Source organism: Lasioglossum baleicum, chromosome 14, assembly GCF_051020765.1.
Source record: "Lasioglossum baleicum chromosome 14, iyLasBale1, whole genome shotgun sequence".
NCBI lineage: Eukaryota > Metazoa > Arthropoda > Insecta > Hymenoptera > Halictidae > Lasioglossum > Lasioglossum baleicum.
The window spans coordinates 5,838,797-5,853,592 of record NC_134942.1 but is presented as its reverse complement, the minus strand read 5'-3'; the positions used below and the strand labels follow the sequence as shown (position 1 = coordinate 5,853,592).

General features: G+C 45.7%; 2 protein-coding genes across 4 annotated transcripts; one reads left to right on the top strand and one right to left on the bottom strand.

Annotated features, from left to right (window-relative positions):
* Nucleotides 1-160: 160 nt before the first annotated feature.
* On the bottom strand, nucleotides 161-4,186 carry LOC143215689 (uncharacterized). 3 transcript variants are annotated; one of them, XM_076438030.1, is made up of 2 exons: nucleotides 4,101-4,186; nucleotides 161-3,099 (listed from the first exon to the last, which is right to left on the bottom strand). In XM_076438030.1, the coding sequence occupies exon 2, from the start codon at nucleotides 3,068-3,070 to the stop codon at nucleotides 371-373; it is 2,700 nt and encodes an 899-aa protein (XP_076294145.1). In that variant the 5' UTR covers nucleotides 3,071-3,099; nucleotides 4,101-4,186; the 3' UTR covers nucleotides 161-370. The 3 variants fall into 3 exon arrangements, with proteins under 3 accessions (XP_076294145.1, XP_076294144.1, XP_076294143.1); XM_076438029.1 differs by lacking the exon at nucleotides 4,101-4,186 and adding an exon at nucleotides 3,431-4,094; XM_076438028.1 differs by lacking the exon at nucleotides 4,101-4,186 and adding an exon at nucleotides 3,695-4,094.
* Nucleotides 4,187-4,574: 388 nt separating this feature from the next.
* On the top strand, nucleotides 4,575-14,754 carry Htt (huntingtin). Its single transcript, XM_076438021.1, has 13 exons — nucleotides 4,575-4,911; nucleotides 4,991-5,171; nucleotides 5,246-5,524; nucleotides 5,589-6,306; nucleotides 6,372-6,964; nucleotides 7,032-7,345; nucleotides 7,434-12,765; nucleotides 12,860-13,065; nucleotides 13,140-13,314; nucleotides 13,440-13,853; nucleotides 14,235-14,395; nucleotides 14,463-14,550; nucleotides 14,614-14,754. The coding sequence occupies exons 1-13, from the start codon at nucleotides 4,823-4,825 to the stop codon at nucleotides 14,710-14,712; spliced, it is 8,649 nt and encodes a 2,882-aa protein (XP_076294136.1). The 5' UTR covers nucleotides 4,575-4,822; the 3' UTR covers nucleotides 14,713-14,754.
* Nucleotides 14,755-14,796: the final 42 nt, after the last annotated feature.

Genomic DNA, 14,796 nt, shown 5'->3' with positions numbered 1-14,796 from the left:
TTTGTAGCAGACCTGTTCGAGATAATTAGTCGATTATACAGAGAGTCCTACCTAATTGAAGCACCAATATGATCATTCCACATTTAGGTGGAACACCCTGTATACTAACACACTAGTGTACAGTAACTCGATACATACCATAGTTTACTGTCTGGTGATGTTTTTTTTATATTACACATTTAATCATGTTTATACATATATTTACAATTTCAGCGACAGCATGAAACGGTATTGTACAATAAATATAATTAAGTGCACAATGGGTATTGTACAATGATAAAAGGAGACCTATCTAAATATCCATGATTTTTCTATTTCCTAGTTCTAAAATGGTAAAAAAGACTGCTATTCTTAAACTAAAGTACCATGGCTACATAACTGCATTCAACTGCAGAATGAAATGTTCTCTCAATTCATTTGTACTAAAATCGTCACCATCATTGTTCTCCTCGAAAATGTCTTGCACCGTTCCTGTTACAGTTTCTGCTCCATCTAATTCACTTGTCTTCGCAGTAGAATCAGGAACTTGTGCATCCTTTCCTTCTGCTTCAGATTCATCGTTTGGTGCATCCTCCGCCTTGATGTTTAGCTTTGGAGCAGAACTTTTCGTTTTTTCCCCATCGCTTTTATTGTGATCCATGGTATCTTCATTGAGAACCCCTTTTCGTAGAGCCGGCAATGGCGGTAGAGGAAATCCATAAGAAAGTAGCTTATCGTAGCCGCTCCTTCCGCAGTTCTTTCTAATATCCGCTGCCATAACTAAAGCCTTCTCCGTGAATTCTTGTCTGGAACTGTCGATCAACATCTCGTTAAACTTGGTCATCTTCTCATCTAATAATTTTCTTCTTCTCATTATAGTCTGCATGTTCAACATTTTCCTCCTGTACGTATTCGTGTTCTTCTCTGCCCTCTCCAGGTACTTGGAAGCTTTCTCCAGCTTCCAATTAAGCTCTTTTATTCGATTATCCTTCTGCCTGATCTGCCCCTCGAGTTTCCTCTTCTGCTGCGACTCCAGCGTCACGGTTTTCATCAGCTTCTTGTTCATCTCCTCAAAATAATTCACCCTATTCGATAAATCCTCTATCAACCTCTGTTTCGACTCCAAAACCTTCTTCGTCAAAGTCGGAGATTGCGTATTGGCCGATCTCATATTGAGTTTAGGACTTTGATCGGCCTCTTTATTCTGAACGTCCTGACCAAGATTTTTATTCCTTCTATCGTTCTCGATCTCTTTATAAATGATTAGTTGATCGATCAACTTCCCTATCACATTTTCCTGAATCTGTATTCTCTCCAGAAGTTCCTCGCAATCGGAGACAACACATTTATCGTTTTTCTCCCGAGGAACCACGGCGGTAGGTGACGAATTCTGCGATGGGAACTTCGTCTGAGTTTTATTTTCTTCCTCGGAACAGGTGTGCCTGAAACTCGAGGGCTGACTTTTTTTAGGACTCTGCGCAAAATCGAAAGCTCTCTCGGAGGGCTCTATCACTTTGCAAGGTGAATGCTCTGCGATTGACTCGTTTTTGCTTATAGGTATATAATCCTCCTTTCTTATGGGGCTACTTAAATCGCTGTACACTACGTCTGTCAGATTTTTCTGCGATATCACAGTTATGACAGATGTAACGAACGCGTCATTCTCTTCATTTTTGTACACAGGACAATTTTGTGTTTCTAACGTGTTAGACGACAATTCCTCGATAATTTCACTTACATCGTCCGGATCGCCAGTTACTTTTATAACAAATCTGGCAGTTTCTATATCCATATCGTTTGTCTTACTCAATCCCTTAATATTTCTCGAGAACACGGACGAGTCGTTTCTCGTGTCCGTGTCCGTGTCCGACAAATCGCTATTGCTTGACGAATTAATGTCCGCATCGGATGTGCTCCTAATTGATTTTTTTATTGACTTCATTATCTCTTCTCTGGTTCTCCTTTTCCGTTTCATGGCAGCTCTTATATTTGGTATAACGTGTACTTCGTCTTTAGTGAAGTTTTCTTCGATGTCTTCGTTGAACACTTTCTTCTCGTCTTTAACTGTAGCTTCTTTATTACTAACTGCAGCGTTCTCATTTAATTTACTCGCTTTCGGTATCGTTTGAGATATTTTCTCGTCCTCGCTTTCTATACCAAAAATGATTTCAACATTTTCTTCTTTCTCCGTGAGCGTGTGCTCAGCTTTGCCTTTTGGTGGAAAACTAGGGCTCTTGTTAACGGATGCATCGGCCTTATGCTCGTCGTTATTGAGGTCACAACATAGGTGTATTATTTCCGCATCTTCGTCTTCTTTCTGACTCTTATTCTTCTGCATGTTCTTGTAGTTCTCATCTTCAGTGGAACCGCCGCCATCACAAATCTGTTTCAACTTCTCCTCGATCTCGTCGTAACTATCCCCGAACGTGTTATGATCCATAACTTCGAGCTTTACCTCTTTCTTCACTATGGTGCTAGGCGAGATAGACAACAATTGTTTATCATTTACTTTCATCTTAATATTATCCTCCTTCACAGCATTGATAATGTCTGTATAATTATCCTCAGTAATCATGATTGTGCTTTTCTTATTACTTTCGGTATTGATATTTTTCTTTTTCTCTTCCCTATCTCCTACAGGCTTGGAAATATATTTTAGCTTACTTTCGCTAGACTGTACAGACGAATCACAGGCACCTTGGGAATCGGAGTCCTTCTCTTCTAAATGTCCCGTGGACGAATGTTCAGTATCAACTTCCATGTATTCCACGCTACATTCGCTTTGAAACAAGTTCTCCTCTTTACCATTGATGATCTTGGTCTTCTTTTTCGGTGATTTCCTGGTGGACGTTACCGTGAATATAGAAGGGACAGCGTTCTTCCTCAATCTAATCCTTCCGGTCTGTGTGATGGACCATTCCTGGGGCTCGAAATGTACGTGACAGAGAAACGAGTTATTCGAAGGTTCCCAATCGGCTCTGGCCACACGTTCTTGCCAAATTTTCCTCAGTTTCGGATTACGTGGAAAACATTTCATAATATATCCCTTCTCGCTACGATTATTGCAGCCAACCGCCGCACAGCCTGGCATATTTATACATCCAGACACTGTACTGGAATCTGCAAATGAATCTCAGATAATGTCTCCGCTCTCAGAAATACTAACCCTACTTAAAAGCAAGCGCATTCCTGAACGATGCAAAAATGAAAAACGTATGCATTAGAAAATCAACTTGAAGGGAAAAAAAAACACTCCATTTCAAATAATAATTGATTACACCGTGATGAACGTACCTTGTAACCAGCGTAACGAAAATTAAATATATACAGGAGAAAAATGAGCAATAATAATTCGGATGCATCGGAAAAACGAAAAAGAAATAATGCAAGGTGCAAATATAGAAGCGTATTTAAAATACTGAAGTATTTTTTTTTTTCGTGTAAATCGAACCTTTGTTCCTGCGCCCATACGGCTGTTCGTGAGTTAAAAAAAGATCGGAACCGATTAGCAGACTGTATGCAAAACATTGTAAAAATTGTGCTTGTGCAACCTGTGCGATATGTTGCACGCGCGCGTTCTATCAGCCAATTATTTGAACCGCTCCTCTCGAATACTTTGCTCGATTGTCGAACAAAGAGAAACAATATCTTTCGCACACCGTTGGCCTCGTCCAATCGACAGCGTGCGACGTGAAAGAAGCCGAAACTCGCTCACCTCTCAGCCATCGGCTTTACTTGGAGTCCGTTCTCGTTAATTGGAACTCCGTAATTTCCGTGTACGTTACACATCGACGGTGATTCAAATATCTCCCCGAGAAACTTCTCGTGACCGTAGAATCTCAGTAATATGCCAGAACTCCGAAAAACACACGACCAAGTACAGTTTACTCCGTCACTGACAACAGACACGCGTTTCGAGACCAATTTCGAGTTCCCTGCGTAATCGACCACGACTTATCTATTTATTTCGGTATAATATGGCGGCCCAGGGATAAGCATAGGTTAACTTTTCCATTTTTTTAATTACTCCTTGTTAATTCTTTCTTGTTAACGTTATCGTTCCCACTTGCTAATCGTGCTAATGCTATCGCTTTGAATTTTGTTCACGTTCACAAACGAACCTTTATAAAAGTCCTGTACACTTTGTATAGGGTGTCCCGTTTAATCCGATCGTCATCCGATCATGTACAGCTGCACAGGGTGTACGATTTGATTTTAACCGCGAAGAAAATGTGTGACGTATTTATTATATAGCATGAATTTACTGGTTTTATTATTTCTTACAAATATATATGTATTTTAAACACCCACAGTATGTTTCACAAAATGTTGATTCTATTTATATATGTGTAAATAGAATAGTGTAGATAGTCTAGAAAATATAAAAACTATTGTCTATGGATGGTCCAATTTTATTATTAAATCTTTTAAGAATTAATTGAATAATTTTCATCAACATCTTGAGATGCTTCATCTATTCTAATCATATATTCTTTATGATTTTTAATATTTAATAAATTACTCGTGTTGTCGATAACGGCGAGTACGCAATGAACGGCCGAATTTAAGTCTCGTTCTCTCTGGCGATTAAAAATGGTTCTGTGCCTGTGAGCCTGTGAGCACAGCAGAGCACAGTAGGTAGATTGCAGATTGCGAGTGCAACATATGTAGCTCACATCTTGACGTTTGAATCACAAATAAATATGGTACCGAGCAGCATGTAGCTTCGCACGTACTCGATATGTCTGTCATAAATTCGGCCTACATTATGAGAATGTCGCTCGTTCAAAATTTCCTTTGTAAAAAGTGAAGAACGAATCGATTGCAATATATTTTAACAGAAATGACATCGTTAAGCAACGTACTGAAAGCCATAGAGGCTCTAAAAACAACTCAAGAATCGAACGTTCTTCCGTCAGATCCGTGCGCAAGGTACACCAAACTTTTCTTCACTAATTCCTTCTGTAATAACAATTGGAATCGACGATAATTCTCGTATTTCTTATTAAAGGAAAGAGAAGATAGCATGTTGCGTGACTATAGCAGAAGGGATGTGTTCACCAAGTGTCAAATCGACAACCAAATTTCCTCAGGTTCTTAGTCTTTCAATTGAAACATTGTTGTTGCTGTGCAATGATGACGAATCCAATGTCAGAATGATAGCAGACGAAACGCTCAACAAAATCATACGGGTATGACTGGTATCTGTAGTCCGCGTTGCTCGACAACAACCAGTAGAAATTTTAATAGCTTTCTTATTCGCTAGGCAATGACTGATAGTAATGTCGTCAAGGTTCAGATAGAACTTTACAATGAAATTAAAAAGAATGGACCAGCTAGGACGTTAAGAGCTGCCCTCTGGAGATTTGGGCTTCTCAGTCACATGATACGCCCCACGAGAGGAAAAGCATATGTGTCTAATTTAATACCCTGCATAGTAGGTATTGCTCACCGATCCGAGGAAGCTGTAATCGAAACGTTATCTCAGTCGTTAGATTTAATTATGAAAGCTTTGGGGCCATTTATGACAGACAATGATGTTAAGGTAACTGAAAACAGTACATGTCCCTCCCCATAACTCTAAACTGATCCACATTTACATTTTACAGACCCTACTGAAGGCATTCTTTGAAAACGTGTCTTCTGTGCAAGCAGTATTTCGCAGGGCAGCTGCAAACATGATTCTAGCAACATGCTTGAATTGCAGGAAGCCGCAGTACTTTCTAAATTATGTATTAAAGCATCTTTTAGGTATTGTAGTGCCTATAAGCGAGGATGTGGGCAGTGTAGCTACAATTATCGGTATATTTGGCTGCGTGAGAATCATTTTACCGCACGTTTGCAATCCTGCAGACTTTCAAGACGACGAGACCGCGCAGTTAGACAGCCTGTTACAGATCTACGAACTGTGTTTGCATTACGCGAAATGGCATTCCGATCATAACGTTATAAACGCCGCTTTAGAAACATTGACTCAACTTTTGAAGTCGCCACCAAGAGCTCTAGTATCTATATTGTTATCGAATCAAGGTATAACGAGTAGTAAAATAGCGCTGAATCAGAACGACGCGATGTTGTCCCTTAGTCAAATGAGTATCTCGAGCACTAACACAACTGGCGGGCAACATTCGGAGTCCACTTTGAATTTGCTCGACTCAGAAATGCCGGAGATACATCCAAAAATAGAAAAGTGGATACTGGACTCTGAGGCTGCGCCCACGTCGGTGCAGAATGCACAGATTCAGAAGGACTGCGCTAAGGATGTTATAGAAATGAAAGGGATAGAGCTAGACAGCTATAGTAGTCTGAAAATAGGTGTTATAGATCGTAAGAGACTTTTCAGTAATTCAACGTGCACATTTCTGCAGTATTCTTTACGATATTCATTTCAGATGAGGCTGTAGAGGAAGGTAGCGATGTTGGGAGCGAGATAGGAAAGTCAGAGAAAGTCTTTTCAGTAGCACAGAACGAAACGAGAGAGCACGATTGCTCGGAGGAAATTGCGTCGACTATTTCTTCGCCCAAGAAGCTCTCCTTGGATTTTTCGTTGCGGGAAACGGACATCGGGACGTTCACCGATCCTGAGGTGCCTCTGAAATACTGCTGTCGCTATCTGGCGTCCTCTTTTCTGTTAACCGGCACCGCTGGCCACGTGATGCCAGACAAGTACTTTCGCGTTAGCGTGAAATCGCTCGCCCTAAACTGCCTTGCGTATATTCTGAAACTGTGCCCGAATCTGTTGTTAATGCCTGTCGCAAAAGAACCGAGTCACTCTGAGAACGAGCAAACGATAGCGGACATCTTATTATTTGCTAATCATCCAGATCCTCAGATTAGGGGCAATATCTCGATGATCATCGGCACCTTCTTAAAGTCCGTGTTCACGCAGAACGGTGGGTCTTTCAAACGTTTCGAGACGGAGATTGCGAAAATGAAAATGCACGGGAGCGTGTCCTTAGAGAGTTTAGTGAAGTTGCTACTGGAGGTAAAACACTTGAGACCTTTTTGGACATGATTATTTTAGGAGGATTGATTAATGATTTTTAAAATAGGGATTAGAGGACGATTCTGCGACGACGTGTCGGCAAACGCTGATCGCGCTCAGCCGGTGTCTGCCGGAATTGTTAGAGTCCGTCGACAATCATTATGGGGTTACCATCTTGACTGCGTTACCTCAGCTAGTAAAGAATCCATATTTTTTGGTGAAAGTGAAATTAGTAGAACTATTGAGCGAGATATCGTACGTTACCGTAGAGCACATAACTGGCGGATCGATGTTCCAAGAACATTTTATGAACGTCATCGTGACGCTGTTAGGCGACCAGGACCAGAGGATCAGACACGCCGCGTCTGATGCTATCGTGAAGTAAGATTTTTCTTCTAACAGAGATTCCCGTTTGCCCGGACTGACGCGATATACGAAATCATTTGGTTTTTCTTATAATTATTTCCAGGAGTATTCCACTGCTATACTTTCAACAACCTCAGGAGGATGTGATCACGAGGAAAGCTGTACAGTACACGGAAAAATTTCTGAGCGCTGTGAGCGCTAGTAGCTTAGAGCTGTCGTCCTGCCAAGAGAAACAGAAGTTGTTCGTGAAGACGACGGTCCAGCCGTTCGCGTCTTTAAACTTTCGCAATGAGACACAGTATCATCCGAACGTAGAGTACTCTCTGTCGATTGTAGTAAACATGTTGGCAGAAATCCTCGGGGTACAGTCATCCAAGTACTTAGTATATGGTTGCTGCGAGGCTTTGTTCCACTTAAGCGACGTGTACACCGTCACGATGTACATTAGAGGATGGGATTGCATTCTGCCGAAGACATTGCTGAAGAAGTCTCACAAAAAGAACGGCAGCCGGTTGGACATCAGCGAATCGAGTTTCACGAGCGACATGATGCCGTCTTCTGTCAGCAATAGTCTCCTGTCTTTAGCCCTGCCGTTGCTCTCGTCTTCCCCCATTAGTCTAGACTTGTCCACGCATAGACATTTGATTCTACTCGCTGGCAATCTGGCCTCGGGCATAGCATTTTGCAATTTTAAACCGCACGATCCTTCTAAGAGCTCGGGCACTATCAAAGATAAGCAGATAGAGCTCTTACTGACGCATGTGACTAGGGTGTTGAACATCTACGTTCACATTATCGACGACGTGCAGCTTGCTCAGCCGAGCGCTAAGACGACGCTCACAACGTTGACGTCCACGCAAACCTTGTCCCCAAAGAAGAAGATGGTGATGGGCGAGCAGAAGTCGAAAGAGAAAGGGGAACGGTTTGGTGGCTTGAGATTCGGGAAAGAACAGATGGGCACCTTTGCCTCTGTGCCCCATTACATGAAGATGTATAACATCCTGAAGGCTGCGCACTCCAACTACCTGGTCACTTTGGAATCCGATGCCAGCGAGATGTACTTGTCGCTGTTGAACGCGGTGCTGGATGTTCTTTCTCAGATCCTCGAAATAGTCTCGTACAACGAGGGTGCTCAGATCACGGAGGAGATTCTGTATTATTTACAAACTACAGTAGTTCTTTCGCCAACTGCCACTGTCCAGTGTGTGCAGCAGTTGCTCAAGTGTCTCTGCAGCACGAACGTCTACGCGCAGTGGAACGAATCCGAGGGCCAGAGGAACATAGACAGAATTGCTATACTCAGGGATGATGTCAAAGGGTTCTACAATCACTGCTTCCAGAATCCCGCCAGGCAAATGGCGGACACCATTAAATCGATGGGAAACAACTGCAGGGGTGAAAATGAACTGGATACAGGGTGGGTAGGACTGTTGCGCAGAGAGGGGGACAGAAAATCCTATACGATCATGAAGAACCTGTCCCGCTGGACGGACCAGAAGACCTCCATAGCTTCGTTCATTCGCTTATTCGAGCCCATGGTGATAAAGTCTTTGAAACAGTACACGGTGACGAGCAGCGTGCCATTACAGTGTCAAGTTTTGATGTTGCTCAGTCAGCTGGTACAGTTAAGAGTGAACTATTGTCTGCTGGATTCCGAGAGGATATTCATAGGGTTCGTGCTGAGGCAGTTCGAGCACTTCGAGGAGGGTCACGTGCAGCATACGGAGAACATTCTGCCGAAGATCTTCAACTTCTTGGTGCACCTATCTTACGAGAAGAACCACTCTAGGATGATCATAGGAGTCCCAAAGATCATTCAATTGTGCGACGGGTTGATGGCGAGCGGGCAACCAGCTCTCACTCATTGCATACCGGCTTTAGCGCCAGTCGTGGAGGACGTATTTCTAATCAGGAACGCGAGCTCGAACCCGGTCGAGCAGAGAGAGTTGGAGACGACAAGGGAAGTATTGATCTCGATGCTTTTACGTCTTGCGGAGTATTATCAGATCATCGAGCTGCTGGCGTTGTGCCTGACAGAGTCTAGATCCAGCGGCGACGGGAATGGTGAGGAAAAATGGAGGAGATGGTCCAGGCTGACAATGGACACTGTCTTGCCCATGCTAACCGCTGGCAGAGTTCGGATAGAATCGGAGAGGGCCCACGTGGCTCTGGTGAAGCTATTCGCCGCGATTTCGCCCACGGTCTTCAGGCCAGTCGATCCTCTATTAAAAGTTTTGCTGGTTGCGCCGGAAGAGACCCTAGACGCTTCCACGGTGAAGTTGAAGCGATGGCTGGGAATGATCAACGTGGTTCTACTATCGCTGATTTCGTGCGCGAAAGAGGAATCGATGCTGGCACGATTATCCGATTTGAACACGAACATGACGGATCTGATGCAGTCATTTCTTCTCCCAGAATCCTGTCGGACGGTCGACCCTCTGCACGTTTTAGGGTTTCAGTCCTCCGACGTTCCTCCCGAGAGGGTGCTCGCCAGGTTCATCTTCAAGGTAATCAGCTGGGTCGGCTCCAAGGTGTACAGTTTCCTAGGTCTGATCGATTACAATGCCAGCGACTCGTTCGTCCCGTTCGCCGAATCTTTGGACAGCGATCGTTACTTGCTCCAGCAGTTTGCGTTCTTCCTGCAGCTGTGCATCCACATGTTCGAGTCCGGCAGCCACTGCAAGGTAGCCAATGCGACCATGCAGATGATCCAAGGCCGCTGTATACCCGACGAAGAGAAGCTGGCAATAACAGATCTGAATCATCTGATGCTCAGTATTGGGAACAGGTGTCCGATGCTGACGTGCCAGTGGGCTTACTTAATGACCCTTTTAAGCTACAACGAGATGTCCTTCTGGTCGAAGGTGTTGGGCACGCATCAGCAGCCTCTCGCCGAAGAGAAGAAGACCGAGCGACCCAGCAGCATCAACATCCACATCATCAGGAAGGGCGGCAACATCCTCTTCTGCGACTACGTGTGCGAGAACCTGAGCGACGCGGAGCCGTTGACGTGGCTGCTGGTCAACCATACTGAAGACACCGTGAACAACGCTATCGAGAGTCCTGTCAGAGATCTACTGACTGCAGCTGTGCACAGGAACCCCGCAGCTAGTGGATTACTTGTACAAGCCATCGCTACCAAGTGCACAAACCTGTCGCAGCCTAGCTTTGTCAAACGTCTTCTGCAGTGCATCGAGGGTGCCCATCATTCGCAGAGTGGAGCGGTGCTGATGACCTTGATCCCGAAGTTCCTGTCCACCAAGTTCCTCGCGCTGTCCCGAATGGCCTCGAAGATAGCCAGCAGAAGAGTAGAGATCTTATTGACCACCGGAGCTGCGGATGTAATGAACCAGTTGGCGAAGGACGATTTCATCAAGATCATGGACACCTTGCAAGCGACTAAGCTGGCTAAGAAGCACGGGCCTCTGATCAGTTTGCTGAACAAGCTGGGTGTACAATTCTACGATCTGTCTCCGTTAGAGTTGGACCAATGCAGACCATTCAATCCGTCCACGGTGAAGAGCATCCAGCTGGACCGCGGTTGGTTCCTGTCGCAGGTGAAGCTGCGCTGCTGTAATTCCTACGCTGGCTACAGTCCTTCCGAAGCAGCCCAGTTGTTGAGAGATTTGGACTTCGACGACTGCCTAGACATCCTCTCCTGCAAAGAGTTCAACATCTCGATCCTGAAGCCGTGTATAGTACTCGGTACCCGCACGTCAATCGAAAGGTGCCAGAGGCTGGAACTAGATGCAGCGCAGAACCAGAAGGATCTGAAGTTCGAGGAAAGTCCGTTGTACAAAGCGGCGAAGCAGTGTCTGTTAGAACACGTGCGCAGCGTCACCGAGCTGATGCCGAAGCCGCACCACATCTACAATCCCCGGCAACCGAGTGGATACTCGAAGGATCTCAAGTACGCGGCTCGGTTAGACGAATTGTTATCCGAGTCGGTGTACTGGGACGTGCTCTTCATGCTGATCCCGGCCGTGACGATGTTCGTGAAGACCCTGCCACAGTTGGCCAGGTACAACTTGTCGAAGACGGAGCTGAAGTCGGAGGAGGACCTGGCCAAGTTCTCGGTGTTGTGTCTGGAGCTGACGCACTGGATGATTCACGGGGACGAGAAGAAACTGAGGAAGCTGAGGCCGAGGGACATGGCGCTTGCTCTCAGCTGCGCCTCCGAGGTCTTGAAACAGCCTGGGCCGAGCAAGATCGTCGGAGACAGCGCGAGGTATACGTGGGTTTGCACCGCCGCAGCTTCCCTGACGAGAGTCGTCGAGCACCTGTTAACGACGATCGACTCTTTACCGGTTATAGATGCTCGCGCTTTACAGCCGGCCCTCGAGGACGAGGACACCAAAGAGTTCGCGCAAGCGTGCACGAAAATGGCGGCGCTGGTCGCCTGGCTGGAACAGTACCGGAAGGAGGGAGTCTCCAAGAGCATTCCGCGATACCTGTTCGACACGATCGAGGACTTGATAGTGAGCGTGAGCAGGCAGCCGCTGGTTAATTCGTACATCTTGACGCCGCCGTTAGTCTGGAGGCAGCATTGGGACGTAGTCGGCGGAGGGCCGACCAAATGCTACTTCCCGCTGATGTCCTCCGAGTCGAATCTGTTGCTGGAGGTGGAGATTCTCGAGCAGTTTATTTACAGGATCAATCTGCTGGGCTGGATCTCTCGGCTGCAGTTCGAGGAGATCTGGATGGCTCTTCTGGGCGTGTTGAACCTCTCGCAGAACGAAGCTGTCGTCCCCGACGAGATCCCCACGCTGATACAAGCGAGTAGTCTTGCCGTGCAAGCGATCACCAGGCTGCTGCTTCAGACGCTATACCTCCCGTATCCTGGCAATCCCGGGGCTAGCACTCTGATACATCATCCGAGGGACCCGCAGCTCGCAGTTACCAAAATCAGCTCCCAGAAGCTGTTCGCGATCCAGGACATGCTCGCCTGGAGGTACGAGTGCATGAACGACTCGGAGAACACTGGAGGATTGAGGATGGATCACGTTTTCCATCGTGGGAACGTGGAGAGGACATCTAACTCGAACAACTACGCGTACAGTCAGCTATCCGTGCCCTATCTGTGGGCCCTGTGCAATTTGTACGAGGATAAATTGAACATCTCCGTTCTGAACTTGAAGAACAGGAGGAACGACGCGTTGATGTCTTCGTCGTTGGACCTGGACTCTTGTCTACGCTTCCTGGTGGATCTCTACACGTCGTGGACCTCGCCCCAGTTCAATACACCGGTGCAGCTGCTGACAGAAACTGTTAAGTCTATTTTAGCGATTTCCGAATTGTTCGTGGAGAGAAGCCAGTACCAGTGGATGCTAGACACATTGCTGGAAATCGCGAAGGTCCATCCCACGGAGAATGTGATTCTGCATCAGTATCTGATCGTATCCGTCTGTAAAGCTGCCGCTGTCTTAACACCGCTGGTGCGTTCTTCGAGATTATTTTTCGTGTCTTTGAAAGGATAAGTAAAATGTTCCGCCAAACCAAATTGATGTTTCATCATTTCTACAATTTCAGGACTTCGAGACGTTGGACAAAGTGAAGCGTCTAGTAGACATTAATCTGAAGTCTGGCTTCCTACCAGCGAGGGTAGCCGCTCTTCATGGCTCCCTGTACTTGTTGCAAAGCGCTGTGCTGACAAATTGCGAGGAGACGATGAACATCATACATCCTCCAGCGATAGAGTACATCCAGAAGCATCTGGACGCGCAAGATTCAAACAGGTAAATGGTAGCTTGCTCGGACCACTGGCTTTTTAACGGAGAGCTTTAAATGCTGACTTGGATCTTTGCTTTAGCGTATTGAGTCAAAGCGAGGAGCATCAGGGTGTGATGTGGGCTCTGGTGTTCTTCCTGCTGGAGCATGCTGAGGATACACCACCAGATGCAGAAGCCCCAGCCGTTTTAGAACTGGTTCTAACCTTGTTGACCTCCCAGAACATCTCATCCAGCTTACACCAGACCCTCCTGCAGGTGTGCTTCCTGAGTCGAATATTTCCAATATTTTAAACAAGTCCAGTTGGCGTGTCGATAATCAGAGAAAATTGTTGCGTTAAAGACAGTGCTGCTTGTTACTAACGAAAGGTTTGAACCAACAGGGCTTGGAGCGTCTGGTGATCACCAAGAGCGTGATAGGCAAAGTAGCTGAACAAATTGTCAAGGTAGCTATAGATCGGTTAAGGCAGCCCAGCCCCATGCTGTCCTTGCCAGCCTTGCAGCTGTTGTTGACCTGCATGTACACGGAAGCAGCTGATAGGCTGAATCAACCGGAAATTGAGGAGCCGTTGCCCGACCAGGAGCCAGAAGCTTTGGTGCGCTCTATAGAACGCACTTCCGCGATTTTCGACAAAATCAGGAAGGGACACACCATGGAGGTGGAACTGCTCTGCGCGGTTCTGTCCGCCGTTCTAGGGGATTTCTTCCCACCGTCCGAAATCCTCACCAAAGTTATAGGGGAATTCCTGTCCCCGCAGCAGCCGCACCCGAGATTACTTTCTGCTGTAGTATTCAAAGTTTGTATTTTACTGAACAGTTTCGTGCTTGCTACGCTTAACGCGCTGACTACTGCGTCATTCGTATTTGAGTGATATGTAGTATTAACTTAGGATATATCCGGGTATACAGGATGTGGTCCACCTAATATCTCCTTTATCTGTGATGACATCAAAAATGTTTTTAATGCAATATTTGTTTCTCAAGTTCTTTTCTTTCGGAGCTTTCAAGGTCATCGATATTTTTTTTAAAACATTTGTTACGTCATCACACATAAAGGAGATATTTAGGTGGCTGTGTATATGGTAGATCGAATTTTCTACTGCAAAATCGATTTTTAGAAAATTCCAGAACCTTAAAGTTGCTGACATTAAATCTAAGGGATTATGGTACTGCTGCAGGTCTGCGAGAGAGCTTGCACCTGCGCCCAGATGGAGCTGCTCCAGGACTGGGTGGTGTTCAGTCTGCCAAACTTTATCCAGAGCCTGCCAGTGACAATGTCGACCTGGTGTCTGTCCTGTTTCTTCATTAGCTCGTCCACGAATCGTTGGCTTAGAGCCATGTATCCTCTCGCAACCGGAAGTATCGCCTAATTTATTCATTTCTCTGTTCCTTAACGCGCTATTCAGATTCCCGTACGTCCAATCGAGAATAGGAAAATACGAGTACGAAGATAAAAAGATACTCTGCATTGCTGCTTCGGATTTCTATCACAAGGTAAACGATCGTCGGTGCAACATTTAATCATCGTTTTTATTGATCGTTTCTCTTATTCTATAGCTGACCAAGGATACACAGAGAAAAGCGTTCGTGGAAACGTTCGAGGCAGCAGCGAAGGAGCCGGGGGCTCCGTTCGGCGACATTTTAGCGTCGTTTTAGCTAGTCCTGTTAATTGTCTCGGTGCGCGCGCGAGCTCGAAATCAAAATATATCGGAAGAATATTCGTGAGAGACTGCTGCACGG